The 25,604-nt window shown below is 41.9% G+C and overlaps 1 protein-coding gene across 4 annotated transcripts in view; it reads left to right on the top strand.

Annotated features, from left to right (window-relative positions):
• LOC115113626 (myotubularin-related protein 13-like) overlaps window positions 1–25,604 on the top strand; it is a 153,535-nt gene that overhangs the window by 15,359 nt on the left and 112,572 nt on the right. For all 4 annotated transcript variants that reach the window (XM_029641486.2, XM_029641485.2, XM_029641484.2 and 1 more), the window contains exon 2: window positions 21,966–22,051. In XM_029641486.2, coding sequence (XP_029497346.2) covers window positions 21,966–22,051 — 86 coding nt within the window. The remainder of the gene's footprint in view (window positions 1–21,965; window positions 22,052–25,604) is intronic.

Here is a 25,604-nt window from a genome sequence, read left to right as displayed (position 1 = left end):
CAGACCATTATTCCTCCTCCACCAAACTTTACAGTTGGGACTTTGCATTCGAGCATGTAGCGTTCTCCTGGCATCCGCCAAACCCAGATTTGTCCGTTGGACTGCCAGATGGTTGAGCGTGATTCATCACTCCAGAGAACATGTTTCCACTGCTCCAGAGCCCAATGGCGGCGAGCTTTACACCACTATAGCTGACACTTGCCATTGCGCATGGTGATCTTGGGCTTGTGTGCGGCTGCTCGGCCATGAAAACCCATTTCATGAAGCTCCTGACTAAAAGTTATTGTGCTGACATTGCTTCCAGAGGCAGTTTGGAGTGAGTGTTGCAACCAAGGACATATTATTTTTACCCGCTTCAATACTTGGTGGTCTTGTTCTGTGAGCGCTGTTGCTCCTCGACATTTCCACTTCACAAGAACAGCACTTAAAGTGGACTGGGGCAGCTCTAGCAGGGCAGAAATTTCATGAACTGACTTGTTGGAAAGGTTGCATCCTATGATGGTGCCACATTGAAAGTCACTGAGCTCTTCAGTAAGGCCATTCTACTGACAATGTTTCCTATGGAGATTGCATGGCTGTCTGCCTGCGGCTATGGAACCCTGACCTGTTCACTGGACGTGCTACCTTGTCCCGGACCTGCTGTTTTGGACTCTCTCTCTACCGCACCTGCTGTCTTTAACTCTGAATGATCGGCTATGAAAAGCCAACTGACATTTACTCCTGAAGTGCTGACCTGTTGCACCCTTTACAACCACTGTGATTATCTGACCCTGCTGGTCATCTATTAACGTTTGAACATATTGGCTATGTTCTGTTATAATCTCCACCCGGCACAGCCAGAAGCGGACTGGCCACCCATCAGCCTGGTTCCTCTCTAGGTTTTTTCCTAGCCACCGTGCTTCTGCATTGCTTGCTGTTTGGGGTTTTAGGCTGGGTTTCTGTACAGCACTTTGTGACATCGGCTGATGTAAAAAGGGCTTTATAAGTAAATTTGATTGTGCTTGAATTTATACACCTGCCAGCAACGGGTGTGGCTGAAACATCCAAATTCACTCATTTGAAGGATACATACTTTTGTGTGCGTACATACATAAAGTACCAGTCAAGTTAGGACACATACTCGTTCCAGGTTTTATTTCTTTATTTGTACTATTTTCTACATTTTGTAGAATAATAGTGAAGACATCAAAACTATGAAATAACACATGAAATCATGTATTTGAGATTCTTCAAAGTAGCCACCCTTTGCATTGATGCCAGCTTTGCACACACTTGGCATTCTCTCAACCAGCTTCATGAGGTAGTCACCTGGAATGAATTTAAAGTAACAGGTGTGCCTTGTTAAAAGTTCATTAGTGGAATTTATTTCCTTAATGCGTTTGAGCCAATCAGTTGTGTTGTGACAAGGTAGGGGTGGTATACAGATTATAGCCCTATTTGGTAAAAAACCAAGTCCATATTATGGCAAGAACAGCTCAAATAAGCAAAGAGAAACGACAGTCCATCATTACTTTAAGACATGGAGGTCAGTCAATCTAGATAATTTCAAGACCTTGAAAAACTTGAAAGTTTCTTCAAGTGACGTCACAAAAACCATCAAGCGTTATGATGAAACTGGCTCTCATGAGGACCGCCACAGGAAAGGAAGACCGAGTTACCTCTGCTGCAGAGGATACGTTCATTAGAGTTAACTGCACCTCCAGATTGCAGCCCAAATAAATGCTTCAAGTAACAGACATGTCAACATCAACTGTTCAGAGGAGACTGCGTGAATCAGTCCTTCATGGTCGAATTGCTACAAAGAAACCACTACTAAAGGACACCAATAAGAATAAGAGACTTGCTTTGGCCAAGGGCCTTGAGCAATGGACATTAGACCAGTGGAAATCTGTCCTTTGGTCTGATGAATCAAAATTTGAGATTTTTGTTTCCAACAGTCATGTCTTTGTGAGACGCAGAGTAGGTGAACGGATTATATCCACATGTGTGGTTCCCACTGTGAAGCATGGAGGTGTGATTTCTGTGGGGGTGCTTTGCTGGTGACGCTGTCTGCAATTTATTATTACCTTCAGACTGTGTAAGGGCTATTTGACCAAGGAGAGTGATGGAGTGCTGCATCAGATGACCTGGCCTCCACAATCAAATTCCTTAACCAATTGAGATGGTTTGGGATGAGTTAGACTGCAGAGTGAAGGAAAAGCTGCCAACAAGTGTTCAGCATATGTATGAACTCCTTCAAGACTGTTGGAAAAGCATTCCAGGTGAAGCTGGATGATAGAATGCCAAGAGTGTGCAAAGCTGTCATCAAGGCAAAGGGTGGCTACTTTGAAGAATCTCAAATAGGAAATGTGTTTTGATTTAACACTTTTGGTTACTACATGATTCCATATGTGTTTTTTCCCCATGCTTTTGTTGTCTTCACTATTATTCTACAATGTAGAAAATGGCAAAATAAAGAAAAAACCTTGAATGAGTAGGTGTCCAAACTTTTGACTGGTACTGTATATAGTGTATTTCACAGCGGTTTAGATGGTATAATGATTCTCTACACTATACTTGTTTGTTTTGTCACAAACTATTAAACTTTTTACAACCAGGAAATGTAAGCGATTTTTGCATAGTGCATCTTTAATGTATGCTGTAGTTTATAAGCAATGACATAGTACGCACCCCCTGTGAGGCGGGGCTGCCCCCGTTTAAATCATAACGTTGGTATTTTGAAATACCCGCTATACTGTATAAACAGTTGATCGCCTCGTTTCATAAAACAAGGCTTATGTCGTGTGTCACTACTTCACAGGATCGTATTTTTGAACGATATACTGCTTTTACTTTACCTTCTATAACGGTATTTGAATGTTAGATTTGGTAAATGTGGTACGTTGTGTGTAACGTATATTTTAATAGTTTGCTACTTAAAAAAAAAAATATTGAAGAAAAATCCGTATACAAACGAAGTACACAAACAGACAATGATAACATATGCTAGGGGGTACAACAAATTACAGATTATACGAAGACCTTAAAAGATGCATACATATTGATTGTAGAGGTCAACCGATTATGATTTTTCAATACCGATACCGATTATTGGAGGACCAAAAAAAGCTATATTTTATTTATAATTTTATTTATTTGTAATAATGACAATTACAACAATACTGAATGAACACTTATTTTAACTTAATACATCAATAAAATAAATTTAGCCTCAAATAAATAATGCAAAAACATAGTGTTGGAGAAGAAAGTAAATGTGCAATATGTGCCATGTAAGAAAGCTAACGTTTAAGTTCCTTGCTCAGAAGATGAGAACATATGAAAGCTGGTGGTTCCTTTTAATTTTAGGGAGTTGGTTCCGCTGTTGGGATCAAATCAGCGGAAATTTCAAGAGCGCCACGTATAGTTTTTGATAAAAATCAAACTTTCATTAAAACACACATACAAGGTACTGAATTAAAGCTACACTCGTTGTGAATCTAGCCACCGAGTCAGATTTGTAAAATGCTTTTCGGCGAAAGCATGAGAAGCTATTATCTGATAGCATGCACCCCCAAAGTACTGGAACGTCATCTAAAACGACAGATTTTGCGGTAGCCGGCGCTACCCAAAACGCAGAAATAAAATATAAAACATTCATTACCTTTGACGAGCTTCTTTCTTGGCACTCCTATATATCCCATAAACATCACAATTGGGTCTTTTTCCCGATTAAATCCGTCATTGTATAGCCAAAATGTAGTTTTCTGAAGACAGGTCTGATCCAGGAATATTCCCTTTTACAAGACGCAACGTCACTTTTTAAAATGACAAAAGTTGCCTATATACTTTTACAAAACACTTCAAACTACTTTTCTAAACCAACTTTAGGTATTAATAAACGTTAATAATCTATACAATTCATCACGGGGCAATCTGTATTCGATAGCAGCTAGTCTTGAAATCAGCGGCCATCTTTTCCATTTTAATAACATCCTGTTGAGAGACTGAAACAGGAAAGGGCAAAACGTCATACAACCAAGGATTAAGTCTGCTCGAAATGCCAGCATTGGCGACATCGTGTGGAAGCTGTAGGCGTTTACAGAACAGCTTCATGTATTTCATGTCTCCTTAAACAATACATTGACTGGCAGATTAATATATTTTTTGTGTTTTTGGAGAACAGTTTTTCGAGGGATTTTTACTCCTAAACACGTTGTGTTATAGCCACAGACACGATTTAACCAGTTTTAGAGACTTCAGAGTGTTTTCTATACACACATACTTATCATTTGCATATACTATATTCCTGGCATGAGTAGCAGGACTTTGAAATGTTGCGCGATTTTTAACAAAAAGCTGCGAAAATTCGCATGATCCTTAAGAGGTTTTTAACATGAGACTTCAATATTCACAGGTAAGAAGTTTTAGGTTGTACTTATTATCTCTATACCATTTGTATTTCATTAACCTTTGACTATTGGATGTGCTTATAGGCACTTTAGTATTGCCAGTGTAACAGTAGAGCTTCCGTCCCTCTCCTCACTCCTGCCTGGGCTCGAACCAGGAACACATCGACAATAGCCACCCTCGAAGCAGCGTTATCTATGCAGAGCAAGGGGAACAACTACTCCAAGTCTCGGAGCGAGTGACGTTTGAAACGCTATTAGCGCGCACCCCGCTAACTAGCTAGCCATTTCACATTGGTTACACCAGCCTAATCTCGGGAGTTGATAGGCTTGAAACATTGTGAAGAGCTGCTGGCAAAACGCACAAAAGTGCTGTTTGAATGAATGCTTATTAGCCTGCCTACCATCGCTCAGTCAGACTGCTCTATCAAATCATACTTAATTATAACATAATAACACACAGAAATACAAGCCGTAGGTCATTAAATATGGTAGAATCCGGAAACGATCATTTCGAAAACAAAACGTTTATTCTTTCAGTGAAATATGGAACCGTTCTGTATTTTATCTAACGGGTGGCATCCCTAAGTCTAAATATTCCTGTTACATTGCACAACCTTCAATGTTATGTCATAATTACGTAAAATTCTGGCAAATTAGTTCGCAACGAGCCAGGTGGCCCAAACTGTTGCATATACCCTGACTCTGCGTGCAGTGAACGCAAGAGAAGGGACACAATTTCACCTGGTTAATATTGCCTGCTAACCTGGATTTCTTTTAGCTATATATGCAGGTTTAAAAATATATACTTCTGTGTATTGATTTTAAGATAGGCATTGGTGTTTATGGTTAGGTATAGTCGTGCAACGATTGTGCATTTTTTGCAAATGCGCTTTTATTAAATCATCCCCCGTTTGGCAAAGTTGGCTGTCTTTGTTAGGAAGAAATTGTCTTCACACAGTTCGCAACGAGCCAGGCGGCACAAACTGCTGCATATACCCTGACTCTGTTGCAAGAGAAGTGAAACATTCTTACTGCATTCGCGTAACAGGCAGGCTCCTCGTGAGGCAGGTGGTTAGAGCGTTGGACTAGTTAACCGTAAGGTTGCAAGATTGAATCTCTGAGCTGACAAGGTAAAAATCTGTCGTTCTGCCCCTGAACAAGGGAGTTAACCCACTGTTCCTAGGCCATCATTGAAAATAAGAATGTGTTCTTAACTGACTTGCCTAGTTAAATGAAGGTGTAAATAAAATAAAAATACCGATTTCCGATTATGAAAACTTGAAATCAGCCCTAATTAATCGGTCGACCTCCTAATTGATTAACAGATTTCTTATTAGAAGAATGTAGAATGGTCTTAATGTACTGCTCAAATTCCTTTTAGAAAACAGTGTTTTTTTTATTAGTGAATTTACATTTATGAATATGACATTCTGCCATTAGCACAATTAGATTTGAGATTTCTTTATTATGGTTAAGGAAACCCGAGCAGCACATTCTCCCATAAAAAAACTAAAGCCATCAAGAATATTAACAATTATAAAACTGTGAATATCTTTCCATAATTGTTTTACATATAGACAATTCCAAAATAAATATGAAATGGTTTCTGGATGCTCAAAACTAAAAGTACAATCAATGTTAATGTCTTTTTTGACTTTCTTCAGGTAATGATTCGCAGGGTAATACTTATGGATCATTCTGAAAGAGCTTTTTCTTTGACCTTGTTAACAAGCAAGTGGTTATTACCACACAAATATACTTTTTCCAACAGATTGGTGACCAATGTATTCCAGTAACTTGAGACATAAGGAATGGATACAATATCCCTTTGAAATAATGCACGTATAGATCTGTTGTTCAGAGGGGTTTTCCTATTGGAGAGTCAACTGGATTAAGCGAGGGTAGGTCAAGAGGGTGAGGTCTGGCTACACCTCTAAATAACATGAGAGTTCCAGATGGAATAGCATCAAAGACTATGGTGAACTCTCTAGGTGTTACAGGGATATTGTAATGAGATAAAAATTCCTCATAATTGAGTAACAATCCTTCTGCATTAAAAAGTTGACTCACCAGTAGGATATGATTATTGAACCAGTTTTTCAAAAATAAAGACTTGTTTCTATGCAAAATGTCCTTATTGTTCCAAATGAAATACGCGGGGAAAAATTGTTTATATATTAACAACCACGCTAAGAATACTTGTCTGTGAAAAGCAGGTCATTTTGCAGGAATCTTATCAATATCATAGTTACAAAGTAACAGGAAATTGAGGCCAACAAAACGGGAGAAGATATGAGGGATGAAATTCCAAATTGAAGTAGGATTCTTTAAAAAATATTTAGCCCAATTTATCATAAGTATTAATCAAAAAATCAAAAAATTGGACCACCATTTACAATTCCTAATGAGCATCTTTCCTCTACCTATTTGTTGATCCTAGATATGGTAATCCCAGTTTTTCCTTGACTGGAATATTGCATATAGAGTGTAAACAGTCTTTATCAGCAAACAATTCACCTATTAAGGTTTAAATTGAGACCACCATATTCGTGAGTTCATAACGACAGATTTCCTAATAGAATGTGTACAATTTTTCCAGATAAAAAGCACCTGAGACGTATTATTTTGAAGGTGTTCAATAGAATAAATTATCTCTATAATACGGTCATCACACTGTTCCCTCTCAGCCTCCCCAATTGATTTCACATCCCCCAGAGTCAAAAAAAAGAGTTGAGGAAACCTCACAATACTTAACTATATAAATTCCTGTAGAAGTTGCAACTAAAGTTCGAGACCATTAATATTTAATTGTTGAATTGTATTATTTTTAGTGGTATTTTTCTAACCTGAAAAAACAAGATTCATTTTGTTCACCCTCCTCTACTCACTTCTTCCTAGATCTGACAAAGGCTCCCTCTGCTTTCAGTTTATACATATCATCCAACTTGTTTTGTAGCTCAAACAGAACAGATTTGTCCTCCTCTGAGAGACTTTTTAAACAGGCTTTTGAACAAGACAGGTGATCTTTGTAATTGCACTTTCTTCTTCAGCTTTCTTTATCTTCTTATCTCATATTTTCTTAAATATTTTCCAACCTCATATTTAAAAAGCTCCCAGTTATTACTGTATGAATTGTAATTTATAGCTTTGTTCCAAAAGTGTGTAATTAAATTGTTTATCTCCATCTTGACCAACTCATGTTTTTAATATAGAGCTATTAAGCTTCCAGTAGGATGCTCTGCCAAGTCCATTATTAGAGATAATAAGTTTAATGTCAATATAAATAGCTCTATGATCAGTGGCAAGGATGTTAACAGAAATACCCTGTTTATCAAAACATTTAGGCACCAGCCAAAAATCTATGCGTGATTGTCCCGGAGGCCATCTATAAGTTAAATTATTTGGAGAAATATTAAAATCCCCACCTACAATAAGCAAAGCATTAGGGAACTTGGTAGCCAATGGAGTATACACTTTTCTAAAGATTCAAGTAAGTGATCATTTTCAAGTTTGGAATTGTAACCATAAATGTTGGTAATAATAATGATGATTTAGGTACAGTTGATAACAAGACAAAGAAAGTGACCAAAAGGGTCACTCTTGAGTGCAAAATACTTCCATTGAAATGAATCTTTAGAGTGATAACTCCAGCAGAGCATTCAGAACCATGAGAGAGCCTTACATCAATACCCCACTGAGATCTCCAGAGGTTGACGTCGGTAGCAACTGAATGAGACTTGGGAAAAAAACAAATCTGTTTTAAGCTGTTTGGCAAATAAAAATAATGCTTTGCGCTGTACATTATTTCTTAACCCCCTAGCGTTGTCGCCAACCATTTTCTCTATGGCATCGGACCTTGCATTGATGAGCCTGGAAAGAGTGGTGATAACATCCTTATTGGCAGTGGCATCTGGGCCCAGTTCAAACAAGCCTTTCTTGGAAGCTGGAGGTTTGCTTGAGGTTCTAGGCAAAGAAGGAAAATCCTCGTCTGACACGTTAAGTGTCATAGAGTCTGTCAGACCAGTATAGTTGTGGCAGTTGTCAATCAAAGCATTTGCCTCCTGTGTAACGACATTGGATGATGCCTGAACATTGCTAGCTGAGGAGTTAGCCATAAGATTTCTCTTTCTGTCAGCGCGCTGTGACATTTTGAAAAATATAATCTTAAACGTGGTGTTTTTAGCAAGCAAAGTATTAGTTTTGTAGTTCAAAATAATACACTTCACTATCTTTCAAAAGTTGTTATGCAGAGCTTGGTAGGAAGCATGCGTTCAAGCTGCCATCTTGGAGCCTTTCCGTTTACTTCGCTACTTGAGTCATCGCTCTCCTCTCTCGATGCCGCTTTCCACGCAGACTTAGCCCCGCCCTGTTTGTTGTTCCTGGACCACAAGACACTTGCGTTCAGTCTGCATGGTCAATGCAGTACATGCAACAATGTTGATGACAACCATGCTGTTTTCACTTTGCTGCTTAATATAATTCCACTAGCTTTCTGTAATTACACTATTAGTTTATTTCTTACATATGAAAACAGCTAGTTTATCATTTAGCATTAGCCTAAATCTTGTTAGCCACTAATCTCTAGTTAGTTGGCTAACTAGCTAATAAATGTACTGAGTCAGAGCAAACTTTTTGCTTTAAGAAGGGATATAGCTAACTAGTATGATCAGATTCCACCACAGAGTTTCAGGACTGAAGCTGGCAAGTCATTTGTTTGGCTAGCTAATGATAGCTGGCTATTGTTTTGATTCAAATGCCAGCCAGTGTCCGGAGGTTGAGGATGGCGAAGCCTCGAAAGCAAGACGTCACAGCAGAGGTGTGGGGTGATGAGGATCGCAGGGAGGACTACGTTACAATGCTACTTTTGAATTATTATTGAAATGTGGTGTGCTTTCTGGCACTACGTGACTTCATTTTGGTAACAGTGAAGGAGTAGCTAGCTGCACCTAATCTGGAGTCCATGAACTGCAGTGGCTGAGCTCAAACATCATCCGAGTCCTGCTATGGAGAAGCCACACAGACTGCAGGGACAGCAAGACACCTTGATGACACAGACCAGCTTTGTTTGCTCTCCCCCTTATGACCACCTTCCTCCGATGACCCCTCAAGCTATTAACTTTCCTTACCCTCTCATGACCACCCTTCTCATGAATGTTGTTTTTCTAAATTAGTCATTTTTTGTTGTTGCTTTAAGGGCTTAGATTTTTTTATTTGAATGAATAATGCTATAAAAGTTGAATAAATGATTATTATTAATGGGTAGACTGGCGGCCATTGCCAGTGTACCCACAGGCGCAAAGCAGGAAATTTACCCATCAATGTGGGCTGTGATTTGTTGAATCAGCTGACATTACAAAAATTACATTCCTTTGCCAGAGCCACATCATTTGAATGAAGATTCTACATTGCCATGAAAATGATTGTATCCCAGGCAGTCATTGCAAGTGAACCTATGAGTGTACCACTTATACAGTAATTGTGCCAGCCCTAATTCTTGTTACAGTTCTAGTAGCTTATGCAAGGCCTTAGTGTTATGACTATCTTTACCTAATATTATTTCAATCATATTTTATAGGAATTTGTGATGCGCCAATTCAGAAGAGTAAGTCCGTATCTTTCATTCTACTTCTGCTTTTGGCCAATAGAGAGACTCCGGTTGTGGTGGTTGTAGAATTTACAAGATGTCAGATGTGGAAATGTCTCCTATGCTATTGAACACCAGGGATCTGTTGCCTCCATTGATTGGCTGATGCACTTTGGGCAGCTTCCCGTTTGGTTTTGCGCTTTGTGGTGAGGCATCCTGACCCACAATGGAGGAGTTCCTTCCTTTCTTCATCAGAGTGGAGAGTGCAGGAGGGGTGATAGCCAAAGCTTGTCCAGGGAAACTCCACCGACTACACTGCTTCAGAGCAGCTATCTAGATGGAGATTCTGTTTTCCATTAAGATAAACATTCCATTCAAGTATTTATGTAAGTCAAGTAATCAGTTAGGAAAAGCATTTGCGTATTGTATGATGGAAAAGGAAGAGTAGGTTGCTGATTGTCACACGTGTGGTACTGTAGGAAGGATTGCAAAGGAAGCCATGGCAAGTCCCACTCCCTAATCAGTAACTGCCGAATCTCTGTGATCAGATATCTGTCAATGTTCCCATAAAGATCACAGCTATAGACTAGTTGTAATGGATGCCAGAGGATTGAACTCAATGAAACCTTTTATTCTTATGCCTTGCTCTTTTAGGGAAATGAAACTCAAACAAAACCACTTACTTAGCCAAATGTTATGGCCACCATTTGTCATCCATAAAGGACAAGTTCACAAATGATGTGCTAGGTACGTCACTGGTTGTATGGTTAACCTTCCACGGCTCTTAATTCATTTGACCCATATTATTTTGATGGTTGATGTGCATTTTGGTCCATCTTTTCCTGTGATGCCCTGATGCCTTATCATTCCAAATATTTTCCTAGTTCTGCAGCTGCTTTCAGACACTGGAATGCTTCCTGGAATTGGATCTCTATGACATCATTAATTTGATCATCTTTGATACCCTTTCCCATGCAAACCACGGCATATTCCTTTGCGTGTCTTCACTTTGGAACATCCAGTCCAGTGTGTTTAGTTCTAGGATGGGGGCGGTGGAAAGCTTTTGGACAGATAGTTGGAGTGATGAGGGGCTTTACGTAATAACTCTAGCTTAAAAAATGGCATTAGGCACTAACTGGGTTTCAGTACGTGGAGCAGCAGTGGGGGATTTTAATCAAACAATTCTTGTGGAACGGAGGAAAACAGAGTTGGTAGCACCTGCCAACCTGTCTCCGTCCAACCGGCACACCTGTCCACACACTGGGCCAGATGCAGGTTAGGAGCTGACGTGGAGATGACGAAAGCTGGAGGCTAGCAGTCGGCCTAGGGCCTGCCCAGGCCTTCTAGAGCTAATTTCTGGAGGAGCTCTGCTGGAAGAGAAAGGCCAGGAAGATGGATGAACCTTTTCCCAGTAGAAGAAACACCTGCTCTAATCAAGAGCGAGTATAGCAAGAGAGACCAACGACCATCCTGTGGTTGTTTTGGAAACAAAATCAGTCAATGATGAATGTCTTAAGGCATTGTCTTTGCCCTCATTTTTCTTTTGTCTCTTTTGGTGTTTTTTCATTTGAGCATGTTTTCATTGAAGCTGTTGTGATGCAAGTGTACTCTCAGCGCACTTGTCTCTTGTCCCAAATGTGTTGTACAGTCACATTTTCTGTGTATCTTACTACATGCCAAAATGGTAAAAATGAGTTTTAGCTGTGGAATGCATGCAGCAGGAACCTCCAGCTCTGATAATGTGTGTTGCACTAACAGGCTATGTGTAGTAAACACTCAGCAGACCCAGTGATAACCTCTATCTTATTCTGGTCATTACTCTACTGTGGAAATACCCTGGCCAACTCATTAACACTTGAGTCTACTAAAAACAGGTTTTTAGGACACATAGGAGACCTATGTGGAGTATTCGGGGAAAAACATTGTTTAATGGTTTATTTTACAGAGTTTGGCTCTGTGCGTTAGACATTTGCTTTGTGTCTGTAGGTTTTACACGTTTTTTTTTTTAATGATATATCTTTGAACCTTTTTTATACTACATAACATATTTTGTTAATGTAAAACATAAGAAAAATATTGATTTCTCAAGTGGTCTAACATGCTAGGCACAGGCTTAAATCACTTGTGTATTGCTACTGTTAGTTCAGGGCCCTGTTCAATCAACACTCAGTGCCAAAATAAAGTTGTTTGACAAAGCCTGTTTTTTGCAACCCTTGTTAAACACGGAGTGAATAGGTGTTACTTAACAAACCAAGAAGTTGGCCTTCAGAAAGTGATCAATATTATTATTCGGCACTTCTATAAACTAAATGTTATTCACTTGTTTATTTTTTTCTCATGACCCCCAAGCAGGTTTACAATGTGAAAAAGAGAGTGGAAAATCTACCAGTTGTTAGGAATTCTTCTCTGTCTGTTATTACAAGAGGATCCTGAAATTAGCATGTTTCTGTTCTAGGCTGGCCTGTCTTCTATTAAGCACAGCCGTCCGACTGCTTTATTGTTGTCTAGGGGGTAATATCTGACAGTGAGGACTGCTTTTAATGGTTTAGAGTGCAGCCTCACTGAATGTTAGGAATTCTGTAATTTATTGTCATCCTTGAGTAGAAAGTAGAGCTTGGAATGCTGAAAAATTCTAAGCATGTGATCTCAATCAGGGAAGGGGCACATACTGCTGACACTTGATGAAATGTGATGGTCAGGACAGGGGTAGGCTCCTCAGGGCCCTACTCTGCCCACCACACAGGCCCAGAACCCTCATGAAGATGAACTCCCCTCCTGTCTCCAAAGCCCTGGCAGAGGTCTGCGTATTAAGGGGCAGCTGGCTTGAGCCGCTGACGACATGAGGGCAGCAGCCAAATGAGACTGGTGATTAGGTGTAGGAGTCCCTCCTATTGGATTCCTGCTCCCCTCTACATGACCTGCCTGACTCATGGACCGCTGCTCCACCATGATGAAACAAAGTATGGTACTTAAGATGTGTGTTTTAGACAGTAGTTTAGGGCTAGTCTTCATGGTACTGTAAAAGAAAATGCTAGGCTGTCATTTTATTTTTCTTGTAATAAGAGGTTTAGTGACAGTGTTTTACTGCTGGTTACAATTTCAGTGACCAACATAGCCATTAGCGTGTTCTGTGAGCCAGCAGATTCCTGAAAAATAGATCTGGAGAGAAAACACTTGGCGTTGACGCTCTCCAGTTGGCTGACATGTTTACAGGAAGCAGAATCGACGTCAATGTGGGGATAAAAAGTGTATTGTGGAAAGATCTATTTTGAAGGAAACCGTGCCATGATATACAGTAGACAGTCTTGTCAGCAAATTCTCTTAATGTCACTCTTACACGTCAACAGGTGTCAGCGAGGTTACTTTGTTTAAAGCTACTCAAAGGTAGGATGGGGGGGGTCAAGTGCAAGTGCTGGTTAGATTTATTTCAAGGGGGGTCGAGGTGAGAAGGAGGATTATTTAAGATGCTGTTTGAGGTAGGGTTTCAGATGTTTTCGGAAGATGGGCAGGGAGGGACTCTGCTCTCCTAGCATCAGGGAAAAGCTAGTTCCACCATTGTTGTGCCAGGACACAGAAGTTCTTGGACTGGGCTGAGCGGGAGCTGCCCTCCTGTAGGGGTGGGAGGGCCAAGAGACCTGATGTGGCAGAATGGAGTACTCTGGTTGGAGTGTAGGGTTTGAGCATAGCCTGAAGGTAGGGAGGGGCAGTTCCTCTTGCTGTTCCGTAGGTAAGTACCATGGTCTTGTAGTGGATTGCAGCTTTGACTGGAAGTCAATGGAGTTTGCGGAGGAGTTGGGGTGACATGAGAGAACTTGAAGGTTGAAAACCAGGCAGGCTGCAGTGTTCTGGATAAGTTGCAGGGGTTTGAAGGCGTAAGCGGGGAGTCCAGCCAACAGCGAGTTGCAGTAGTCCAGACGGGAGAGGACAAGGGCCTGGATTACAACCTGTGCAACTTCCTGTGTGGTGCGTTTGTACTATACGGATGTTGTAGATCATGAACCTGCAGGAGCGGGTCACTGCTTTGATGTTTGCGGAGAACGACAGGGTGTGAAGGGTCACGCCAAGGTTCTTTGCCCTCTGGGAGGGCGACTGTGTGGAGTTGTCAACCGTGATGGAGAGGTCTCTGAGCGGCCAGGCTGGTGTAACCGAAGTGAAATGGCCAGCTAGTTAGCCCGTGCTAATAGCGTTTCAAACATCACTCGCTCTGAGCCTTCTAGTAGTTGTTCCCCTTGCTCTGCATGGGTAACGCTGCTTCGATGGTGGCTGTTGTCGTTGTGTTGCTGGTTCGAACCCAGGGAGGAGCGAGGAGAGGGACAGAAGCTATACTGTTACACTGGCAATACTAAAGTGCCTATAAGCACATCCAATAGTCAAAGGTTAATGAAATACAAATGGTATAGAGAGAAATAGTCCTACAATTCCTATAATAACTACAACCTAAAACTTCCTACCTGGAATATTGAAGACTCATGTTAAAAGTAACCACCAGCTTTCATATGTTCTCATCTTCTGAGCAAGGAACTGGAACGTTAGCTTTCTTACATGGCACATATTGCACTTTTACTTTCTTCTCCAACACTTTGTTTTTGCATTATTTAAACCAAATTGAACATATATCATTATTTACTTGAGGCTAAATTGATTTTATTGTTGTATTATATTAAGTTAAAATAAGTGTTCATTCAGTATTGTAATTGTCATTATTACAAATACATTTTTTTTTTAAATCGGCCGATTAATCGGTATCGGCCTTTTTGGTAACTCCAATAATCGGTATTGCCATTGAAAAATCATAATCGGTCGACCTCTAGTGCAGACACAGATCCTCTCCACGTCACCTGGAAGGAGCGGCACGTCCCCTGGAGGATGCAATCCAAGAGTGTGCACAGCCCTGAGAGGGTGGAGAGCAGGATCTGATGGTTCAAGTGTGAAAGGCAGCGGAAGAATCTAGGAGGATGAGGAGAGAGAGTCCGCTTTGGCAGTGTGGAGAGCCTCCGTAACACAGAGAAGAGCAGTCTCGGTTGAGTGACCCGTCTTGAAGCTTGACTGGTTAGGGTCAAGAAGATTGTTCTGAGAGCGATAACGAGAAAGTTGGTCAGAATCGGCACGCTCAGGTGTTTTGGAAAGTAAAGAAAGAAGGGATGGATACAGGTCTATAGTTTTTGACTATATACCTTTTTTGGGGAGGGAAGCATCTCGGGCCATTTTGAAGTCAAAGGGGACTCAGCCAATGGGCAGGTGAGTTGATGAGGGAAGTGAGGAATGGGAGAAGGTCACCAGAGATGGTCTGGAAAAGGAAGGAGTCTTCGAGCGTGTGGAGAGAACGGGGAGAAGGAGGTCAAGGTGTAGGGTAGTTCTGTGTGAGACCAGTGGACTCAATTGGCTGAGTGATTTAGTAGTGAATGTTGTCAACCTTTTTTTCCCAAAGTGGTTGACAAAGTCGTCCAGGTGGAGGGAGAAGGTGGGAGAAGAGTTTCCTAGGGTTAGAGACAGAAGCTTGAAATGTAACGCTAGATAGTGTCTTTAGCAGCAGATAAAGAGGAAGAGAAGGTAGAGAGGAGGGAGTGAAAGGATGAGAGGTCATCCAAGTTTAGTTTTCCTCCATTTTCGCTCAGCTGCCCGCAGTCCTGTTCTGTAAGCTCGCAATGAGTCACTCAGCCACGGAGCAGGAGGGGAGGGTGGAGCCGGCCGGAAAGAAAGGGAACAGTGCGAGTCATAGGATGCTGAAATGGAGTAGAGTCGAAGAGGCAGAATCAGGAGACACAAGGAAGAAGGATTTAGCAGAAGGGAAGTGTAAAGTGGTGTACTGTACTGAACATCATTGATATGTTGAACTATACTGAACAAAAATATAAACGCAACATGTAAAATGAGCTGAAATTAAAGATCTCAAATTCTCCATATGCACAATAAGCTTATTTCTCTCAAATATTGCGCACACATTTATTTACAGCGCCTTCGGAAAGTATTCAGACCCCTTGACTTTTTCCACATTTTGTTAGATTGCAGCCCTATTCTAAAATGTCTATCAATCTACACACAATACCCCATAATGAAAAAGCAAAACTTTTGGAAAATTATTTTTATTTAATTTAAAAATACAAATAAATTGGTACCCTTCCCCAGATCTGTGCCTGGACACAATCCTGTCTCGGAACTCTACAGATAATTCCGTCAACCTCAGGGCTTGGTTTTTGCTCTGACATGCACTGTCAACTGTGGGACCTTATATAGACAGGTGTGTGCCTTTCCAAATCATGTCCAATCAATTGAATTTACAACAGATGGACTACAATCAAGTTGTAGAAACATCTCAAGGATGATCCATGGAAACGGGATGCACCGGAGTTCAATTGATAGGTTTCTTCTCAACAGTGATGGAAGGAAAACTGTGTGCTAAATGAATGTGTGACTGAGAGCTTAAAATAACATCTAAATGATGTCATTGTGTCAGACAATACTTTGACAAATGGCACTTTGGAAAGGAAAGCATTTCTAGATGCTGTTCTTGGCATGCCGAAGAAAGGTATTCTTTTAAGTTTCTTAATTAGGTTATTTTTTCCATTTTCTTAGCTTTCCAGATTGAAGAGGATTTGAAAGAACAATCACCTCCTTAAATAGATTGCAGTCTGTTGTAACTCATTGCATTTTGTTGACGAGTAATTACATCCAATTTGTTTAAAAATCCCTAAAACAATTGTAAGTCAGCCATATGTAAGTCAGACAGTGACCCTGTGTTCTTTTTCATGATAAGTTGGCTCTTAAAATAGACCAGACAACACTTTGAATCTATGCAGTCCATGCTGTGGCAGTGTCTGTTCAATCGTGCATTGAATACTGAACTGATAATAAAGGGATGACTGTGTTCAGCAGATCAGCCGTGTACTGCATCTCTCTGTGCCACCACAATCTATTGATCTGACCTCCTTGTTTGCTGATATTTCCATGAGCTGTCTGATTGGTGACCTACCTGACAGATGCTGGAGTTGAGGAGGTGGAGGGTGCTCTCTCCCCTTTTCCTTCTTTCGCTACTCATCCTCATCTCACTGAATCATGCTGTCAGAGTGGATCACTCCCAAATGGATGTCCTCCCCACTTCTGTAATTTGCTTTGTGTTAGCTGTCCGGGTTCATTTTCTCGCACTTAATCTTTGGCCACATTCTCGGTGAAACATCTTGATTTAATCCAACCCTGTAATTTATTTATTGGCCGTGACTGATTCCAGATCTGCTGATGCATTTCGCCTTCATTCTTTTAACCTCTATTCGTGTTTGTTTCTTCCGTCGATGGTAGTCACATTTGAATTCAATTTCACTGTAAGTGAACTCATTTACACACCCTGCACGTTGGTTCTGGATCAAATCAAATCAAATCAAATTGTATTTGTCACATACACATGGTTAGCAGATGTTAATGCGAGTGTAGCGAAATGCTTGTGCTTCTAGTTCCGACAATGCAGTAATAACCAACAAGTAATCTAACTTAACAATTCCAAAACTACTGTCTTATACACAGTGTAAGGGGATAAAGAATATGTACATAAGGATATATGAATGAGTGATGGTACAGGGCAGCATACAGTAGATGGTATCGAGTACAGTATATGCATATGAGATGAGTATGTAAACAAAGTGGCATAGTTAAAGTGGCTAGTGATACATGTATTACATAAGGATGCAGTCGATGATATAGAGTACAGTATATACGTATGCATATGAGATGGATAATGTAGGGTAAGTAACATTATATAAGGTAGCATTGTTTAAAGTGGCTAGTGATATATTTACATCATTTCCCATCAATTCCCATTATTAAAGTGGCTGGAGTTGAGTCAGTGTCAATGTCAGTGTGTTGGCAGCAGCCACTCAATGTTAGTGGTGGCTGTTTAACAGTCTGATGGCCTTGAGATAGAAGCTGTTTTTCAGTCTCTCGGTCCCAGCTTTGATGCACCTTTACTGACCTCGCCTTCTGGATGATAGCGGGGTGAACAGGCAGTGGCTCGGGTGGTTGATGTCCTTGATGATCTTTATGGCCTTCCTGTAACATCGGGTGGTGTAGGTGTCCTGGAGGGCAGGTAGTTTGCCCCCGGTGATGCGTTGTGCAGACCTCACTACCCTCTGGAGAGCCTTACGGTTGAGGGCGGAGCAGTTGCCGTACCAGGCGGTGATACAGCCCGCCAGGATGCTCTCGATTGTGCATCTGTAGAAGTTTGTGAGTGCTTTTGGTGACAAGCCGAATTTCTTCAGCCTCCTGAGGTTGAAGAGGCGCTGCTGCGCCTTCTTCACGATGCTGTCTGTGTGAGTGGACCAATTCAGTTTGTCTGTGATGTGTATGCCAAGGAACTTAAAACTTGCTACCCTCTCCACTACTGTTCCATCGATGTGGATAGGGGGGTGTTCCCTCTGCTGTTTCCTGAAGTCCACAATCATCTCCTTAGTTTTGTTGACGTTGAGTGTGAGGTTATTTTCCTGACACCACACTCCGAGGGCCCTCACCTCCTCCCTGTAGGCCGTCTCGTCGTTGTTGGTAATCAAGCCTACCACTGTTGTGTCGTCCGCAAACTTGATGATTGAGTTGGAGGCGTGCGTGGCCACGCAGTCGTGGGTGAACAGGGAGTACAGGAGAGGGCTCAGAACGCACCCTTGTGGGGCCCCCGTGTTGAGGATCAGAGGGGGGAGATGTTGTTGCCTACCCTCACCACCTGGGGGCGGCCCGTCAGGAAGTCCAGTACCCAGTTGCACAGGGCGGGGTCGAGACCAAGGGTCTCGAGCTTGATGACGAGCTTGGAGGGTACTATGGTGTTGAATGCCGAGCTGTAGTCGATGAACAGCATTCTCACATAGGTATTCCTCTTGTCCAGATGGTTTAGGGCAGTGTGCAGTGTGGTTGAGATTGCATCGTCTGTGGACCTATTTGGGCGGTAAGCAAATTGGAGTGGGTCTAGGGTGTCAGGTAGGGTGGAGGTGATATGGTCCTTGACTAGTCTCTCAAAGCACTTCATGATGATGGAAGTGAGTGCTACGGGGCGGTAGTCGTTTAGCTCAGTTACCTTAGCTTTCTTGGGAACAGGAACAATGGTGGCCCTCTTGAAGCATGTGGGAACAGCAGACTGGTATAGGGATTGATTGAATATGTCCGTAAACACACCGGCCAGCTGGTCTGCGCATGCTCTGAGGGCGCGGATGGGGATGCCGTCTGGGCCTGCAGCCTTGCGAGGGTTAATACGTTTAAATGTCTTACTCACCTCGGCTGCAGTGAAGGAGAGACCGCATGTTTTCGTTGCAGGCCGTGTCAGTGGCACTGTATTGTCCTCAAAGCAGGCAAAACAGTTATTTATTCTGCCTGGGAGCAAGAAATCCTGGTCCGTGACTGGGCTGGGTTTCTTCTTGTAGTCCGTGATTAACTGTAGACCCTGCCACATGCCTCTTGTGTCTGAGCCGTTGAATTGAGTTTCTACTTTGTCTCTGTACTGACCCTTAGCTTGTTTGATAGCTTTGCGGAGGGAATAGCTGCACTGTTTGTATTCGGTCATGTTACCAGACACCTTGCCCTGATTAAAAGCAGTGGTTCGCGCTTTCAGTTTCACGCGAATGCTGCCATCAATCCACGGTTTCTGGTTAGGGAATGTTTTAATCGTTGCTATGGGAACGACATCTTCAACGCACGTTCTAATGAACTCGCACACCGAATCAGCGTATTCGTCAATATTGTTATCTTACGCAATACGAAACATGTCCCAGTCCACGTGATGGAAGCAGTCTTGGAGTGTGGAGTCAGCTTGGTCGGACCAGCGTTGGACAGACCTCAGCGTGGGAGCCTCTTGTTTAAGTTTCTGTCTGTAGGCAGGGATCAACAAAATGGAGTCGTGGTCAGCTTTTCCGAAAGGGGGGCGGGGCAGGGCCTTATATGCGTCGCGGAAGTTAGAGTAACAATGATCCAAGGTTTTACCACCCCTGGTTGCGCAATCGATATGCTGATAAAATTTAGGGAGTCTTGTTTTCAGATTAGCTTTGTTAAAATCCCCAGCTACAATGAATGCAGCCTCTGGATAAATGGTTTCCAGTTTGCAAAGAGTTAAATAAAGTTTGTTCAGAGCCATCGATGTGTCTGCTTGGGGGGGGATATATACGGCTGTGATTATAATCGAAGAGAATTCTCTTGGTAGATAATGCGGTCTACATTTGATTGTGAGGAATTCTAAATCAGGTGAACAGAAGGATTTGAGTTCCTGGATGTTTCTTTCATCACACCATGTCTCGTTAGTCATGAGGCATACGCCCCCGCCACTCTTCTTACCAGAAAGATGTTTGTTTCTGTCGGCGCGATGCGTGGAGAAACCCGTTGGCTGCACCACCCCGGATAGCGTCTCTCCAGTGAGCCAAGTTTCCGTGAAGCAAAGAACGTTACAGTCTCTGATGTCCCTCTGGAATGCTACCCTTGCTCGGATTTCATCAACCTTGTTGTCAAGAGACTGGACATTGGCAAGAAGAATGCTAGGGAGTGGTGCACGGTGTGCCCGTCTCCGGAGTCTGACCAGAAGACCACCTCTTTTCCCTCTTTTTCGGAGTCGTTTTTTGGGGTCGCTGCATGGAATCAATTCCGTTGACCTGTTTGTAAGGCAGAACACAGGATCCGCGTCGCGGAAAACATATTCTTGGTCGTACTGATGGTGTGTTGACGCTGATCTTATATTCCGTAGTTCTTCTCGACTGTATGTAATGAAACCTAAGATGACCTGGGGTACTAATGTAAGAAATAACACGTAAAAAAAACATAAAACTGCATAGTTTCCTAGAAACGCGAAGCGAGGCGGCCATCTCTGTCGGCGCCGGAAGTTGCAGTTTGTTTGCTCTCAAGTTTGTTTTGAATGGAGCATTTTTCAATGGCGACTTGGCTACATTAGGGCTTTGGCTCATGCTCACTGATTTGGAAATATGCCTATTAATTTATTTCAGCATCTGCTAGTGCAGATGCAAATAATATGGAAACAAACTAAGCCTATCTGTTTGTCTTCCCCTTAGAGTGGGTTGGCAATTGGCTTGTAGGATTGCTTCACCATTTACACTTAAAGGTACACTGTGGGATTTTTTGCAATGAGGCCTTTTATCTACTCACCCGGAGTCGGATACCAACTCGTGGATACCGTTTTATATGTCTCTATGTCCATGCTAGCAGATACCCATAGACTTCCAGTCATTGTGCTAATGCTATTGAGCATTGGCTCGCAAAGCTACCTCTAACTTCCTTCATACTGGACACCGAGACGTATAAAAATGGTATCCACGGGTTCATCTGACTCTGAGGAAGTAGATAAAGGGCATTATTGCCAAAATCCAGAAGTATCCCTTTAACATGGCAATCTTGGGTTATTTGTTAGCACTCAGGAGCAACACAATCCCTCACATAGTACCTCTGGAGAAGCACAGGATGAATGTTCTGTCGTTATGACCCTGTAGTGCTACTCATCTGTGCTTTCCTCTTGTAAGTTGTGGTCAAAGTGTTCCCACAGCATGAAGAGAAAGCTGGAAAATGTATGGAGAATCATCACAGTGGACCTGTAAGAATGCTCCAAACCGATTGTGCCAATTAGGAAGTCTGGAAATGTGATCATACATCAATGATTTGTGCGTCCTCGAATGGCCCCTACACCTCTACTGTTTGGAAAAATAGTTTTATTAGGGCCATTCACAACCAGTATGTCCTTTTAACAATGTGAAAAGCTGACTTTTTTTGTGTACAGTGTCCATTCTACAGAACATTACCTTGACCCATGCATCATTCACCGTACACAGTGCATCTGTCTGGTAACTAGAGGATCTTCCCTCTTCTGTGGGTGGTGTAGGCCCTAGAGCGCTGTTCTAGCTAGATGAATTCCATCATCTTGTAGATAATGTCATTCAGGGTACTCCTTTAGGTAGAGGACCCATTGACATCAGATCAGTGCCATGCCAGGTTTTCCCTGCCATTGATTGCCATTGTTTGGTTTCCAGGTGCAGGAGAAGGATGTGGGAAGATCATCCAGCGCTTCCCCAAAAAGGACTGGGAGGGCACAGCGTTTCCCCAGGGGGTGGAGATGGTGAGTTCATAACATTTTCCTGAGACTGACCGTGTTGAGAGAACACTGACTTATTCACGCACCCTGTGTGATAGCAGTGGTATTGAGTTGCTTGCTTCCCCACATTAACCTCCCTACCTACCTCAGTCTGCATGTTTGATGGGTGTGAGTTTAATACTGCAAGCCAAGGTTGAAGATGGCTCTGGTTTCTCTTCGCAGAACTTGAGTTGACCTAATGGACACATGGGGCTTTGCCTGACAAAGCAAAAATGTAGAGAGGTTTGCATAATTTCCTGTTGTGACTGTAAGCACCATTTTAGTGGTTATTTTGTCTGCAATGGAAAATGGGCTTGTTAAGCTACTGTGCTACAACCAATCATGCTGTTGGAGCGCTCTGTTCACTAAGGGAGATCTCCCTGGTAGCTCTTGAACATTTTGGAGTTAATGTGTCGTTTGTACAGGTTGTGCAGTATTCCCCTGGTTAATGCTTTCTCAGTGCTGACCTGCCGGGACAGGTTTGATCCTTTAAAATAAATAAATATATAAATATATTTATTTTTTTATCCTCTCCGCTGACTGAGATGACCAAGTTATTGTGAAATGTTCTGTTGCCGTATCGTACTGACAAGAACCCCAGGAGTGGAGCAACAGTTGAGACATCTTCCCATGTTCCCAGGACGCATGTTCTTCTGGAGTGTGCCGATCTAATATTGGCATTTCCTGTGTCAACAAATGCATAATGATTGTTTATTTAAGAGTTTGTTTCAACCCCTTCCGCCTCCACTAATTGGAACATTCCTACCCACCTCCCAGAATCCTCAGCTATGTCCAGCCTGTTATTGCTCCCTCTGCTCGGTGTCCCCATCTTTCTTTCTTTGGTTGCATTAGGGAGTTGCATCCCTCTTTCTCTCTGTCACTCTCATTACTCTCTTTCTCTACCCTCCTCTCATCCGAGGGCGACTTGACTCGAGACATGGGGTCTGTTACCATTGTGCACAAATCATTGCACTCATTGTGACCAAATATTTGCTTGTCTGGAGAGATCTGGAAGTCAATACGCAGGGCAACAGTAGCAGTAAACTCACAGGGCCAGGCAACCTCCCACAGTTCAACAGGGTACTCCGGCAAGCACATGGCCAATGGGGCCTGCCCGCCTGCGTGTTTGTTTATTTGTTTGTTTACTTGGACATACTATTTCAATTAGGATGCTCTTGTCCCACGGTCAACAGCGAGGAGAGCGAGGCGCCTCCTGAATGCCGCTGTCCTGCGAAGAACCTAATGTCCCCATATTTTTGGACAGATTCCAGTCACTACTTGAGCCATTTAGTTAGAACAAGCAAAATCAGCACAATTTCTTAAAGATGTGATCGCTGCATAATTTTTAACATTTGTTTACGTTCACATATGCCCTTCTCCCCTCATGGAGGCTAAACTACTCTGCCTTTTTAATGCCAAGTGGATATACATGGACATTTTCTTCTTCCTCTGTTATACAGTATGTTCCTACTTTCTCTCTCCTCAACAGCCCACTATGGATTTTATTTTACATTTAGCACTCCATGCTTTCACAGAAAAACATGTGGCCAGTTTGTGGGTTATGTTACTCAATGTCCACGTTTTTGGCATACTCGTCTTTGGCATATTCGTTTGGCATACTCGTTTGGGACGAGTAGCGCTGAGCGATTTTTAACAAAAATCTGTTAATGTCCAATTATTTGAATTCCATTTTTTTTTTCTGTGAGCAAGATGAGTAGCTTCTGTAGAGCTAAATCTGAAGCCTGAACTGTGCAATGTAATAAGGAGTTGTAGTTTCCAACAGGCCAATATTCTACATAGTTCAGGGCAGAAATTGTGGTAATTAACTACAATGACCATAATCCATTGCTCGCCCGCTTAAACTTGACAGGTCTGTGCGGAGCAAAACACGGGAGATGGAGAGAACACCAGATCGAGACATATAGAAAGCAGTTGCTTCAAGAACCTGAAAATACATCTAAGTGATTGAGTGTTGGTATTCAGCAGTCAAAAGTATCATGACATTGACAGAATATTGACAGAATATATTTAGAAGACCCAAATCTTTTCAAATAGCCTATTCCACTGGATCTGTGGCACGAAAGAGATGTACAGTAGCCTAGGCCAATCTGGCTGTCTGTGTGTGTGCCGAATCATGCAGGTGGAGTGAGTGACACAGGCAACGAAGCCTAGCTGACTGCGTTTTGTGATGGGTTGTAAATCATAATGGGCTGCAGAGCAACTCTGCTGTCCTCAGAACTGAATAATGATGAACTCATTTGTATTTTTGCCTCATCCTCTTCCCTCTTATTAGCCTGGGCTACTATATATGTTTTGTAGGTAGGTTGCACATTGCTCTAATAATATGTAAATTCGTTTAGGCCAGTTTAAGCTTTCTTCAGCTGTAGTCTAACTTTTCTTTGGACTCATCTTGATATTGTTTGCTCAATTTCACTTCTTGTGGCCTAAAATATATTTTTCATTCAAAATAAATCTGTGAATGAGAATAGCATAGACTCCGACTTTCATACTTATTTCCATTTTTAAAAGCGGCAACTTTAGGGCAATAAACACTTTGATCGAATCGTTTTCAGAATACTCTTCATAACTTTAATTTGTTTGAATGCTTTTATGATGTTTCAGTTAGTAGGATCAGGCTTTTGGTGGTTTGGTTCACAACGGCAAGGAGGGATTTTTTGCATGCATACATTTTGCATACATACATTTTGCATGCATACATTTGGGAAGCTAGCGTCCCACATACCCTAGAGAGGTTAAGAACAAATTCTTATTTACAATGACGGCCTACCCCGCCCAAATCCTAACCCGGCTGACACTGGGCCAATTATGTAGTGATGCCTCTAGCACTGAGATGCCTCTAGCACTGAGATGCAGTGGCTTAGACCGCTGTGCCACTTTGGAAGCTAAGTAGCCAATAGGCAGAGGGTAGCATAATTTCTTGTTCTCTGTAATAATGGTATTTGATCAATATTGCATTTTATTTTGTAAAGTGGTTTCTTGCCTCAAACAACACAACATTTTCAGTCACCTCCTTGTCAGTAGGACAAGAGAATAAACAGGTTAATGTTTAGCCCTGCATGTTTTTTTTTCAAAAGTCTCATACAATGTAGGCCTAAATTGAATGCCACACATTGGCTGCTACTGTAGGCTGAATGATCAAACCTCTTTTTCCATGTTAAAATGTTATGGGATTCTTTTTGTACATTGTTTTTGATGATAGGCCACTCTGGTAGGTCTACATTATGATCAAATAGCCACATAGCCTACTTGGCCACTTTTAAATGAACTTAAAGCGGGTACAGCCTCAAGTGTTCACAGTGAACTCATGCTGGAAGTTGCACAGAAGTTTGCGCTCCGCAGACCAGAAATTTGCTCAGTGCCTAAATTGTTTTGAGGGAACATTGGTGTCTGCTATAAAAATAGACTTTGGCTATTGGCCTAGATCATCTGATTTATTTAAAAAAAAATCTGCTTTGGTGAGACTAGCTGTCTACATTGTTCTCTTGCTTTGTGTAAATATAACATTTATTTAAATGGA

The sequence above is a fragment of the Oncorhynchus nerka genome, linkage group LG28 (genome assembly GCF_034236695.1).
Source record: "Oncorhynchus nerka isolate Pitt River linkage group LG28, Oner_Uvic_2.0, whole genome shotgun sequence".
NCBI lineage: Eukaryota > Metazoa > Chordata > Actinopteri > Salmoniformes > Salmonidae > Oncorhynchus > Oncorhynchus nerka.
Note: the sequence above shows the minus strand (reverse complement) of the source record. Positions and strands in the feature narration are given on the sequence as shown.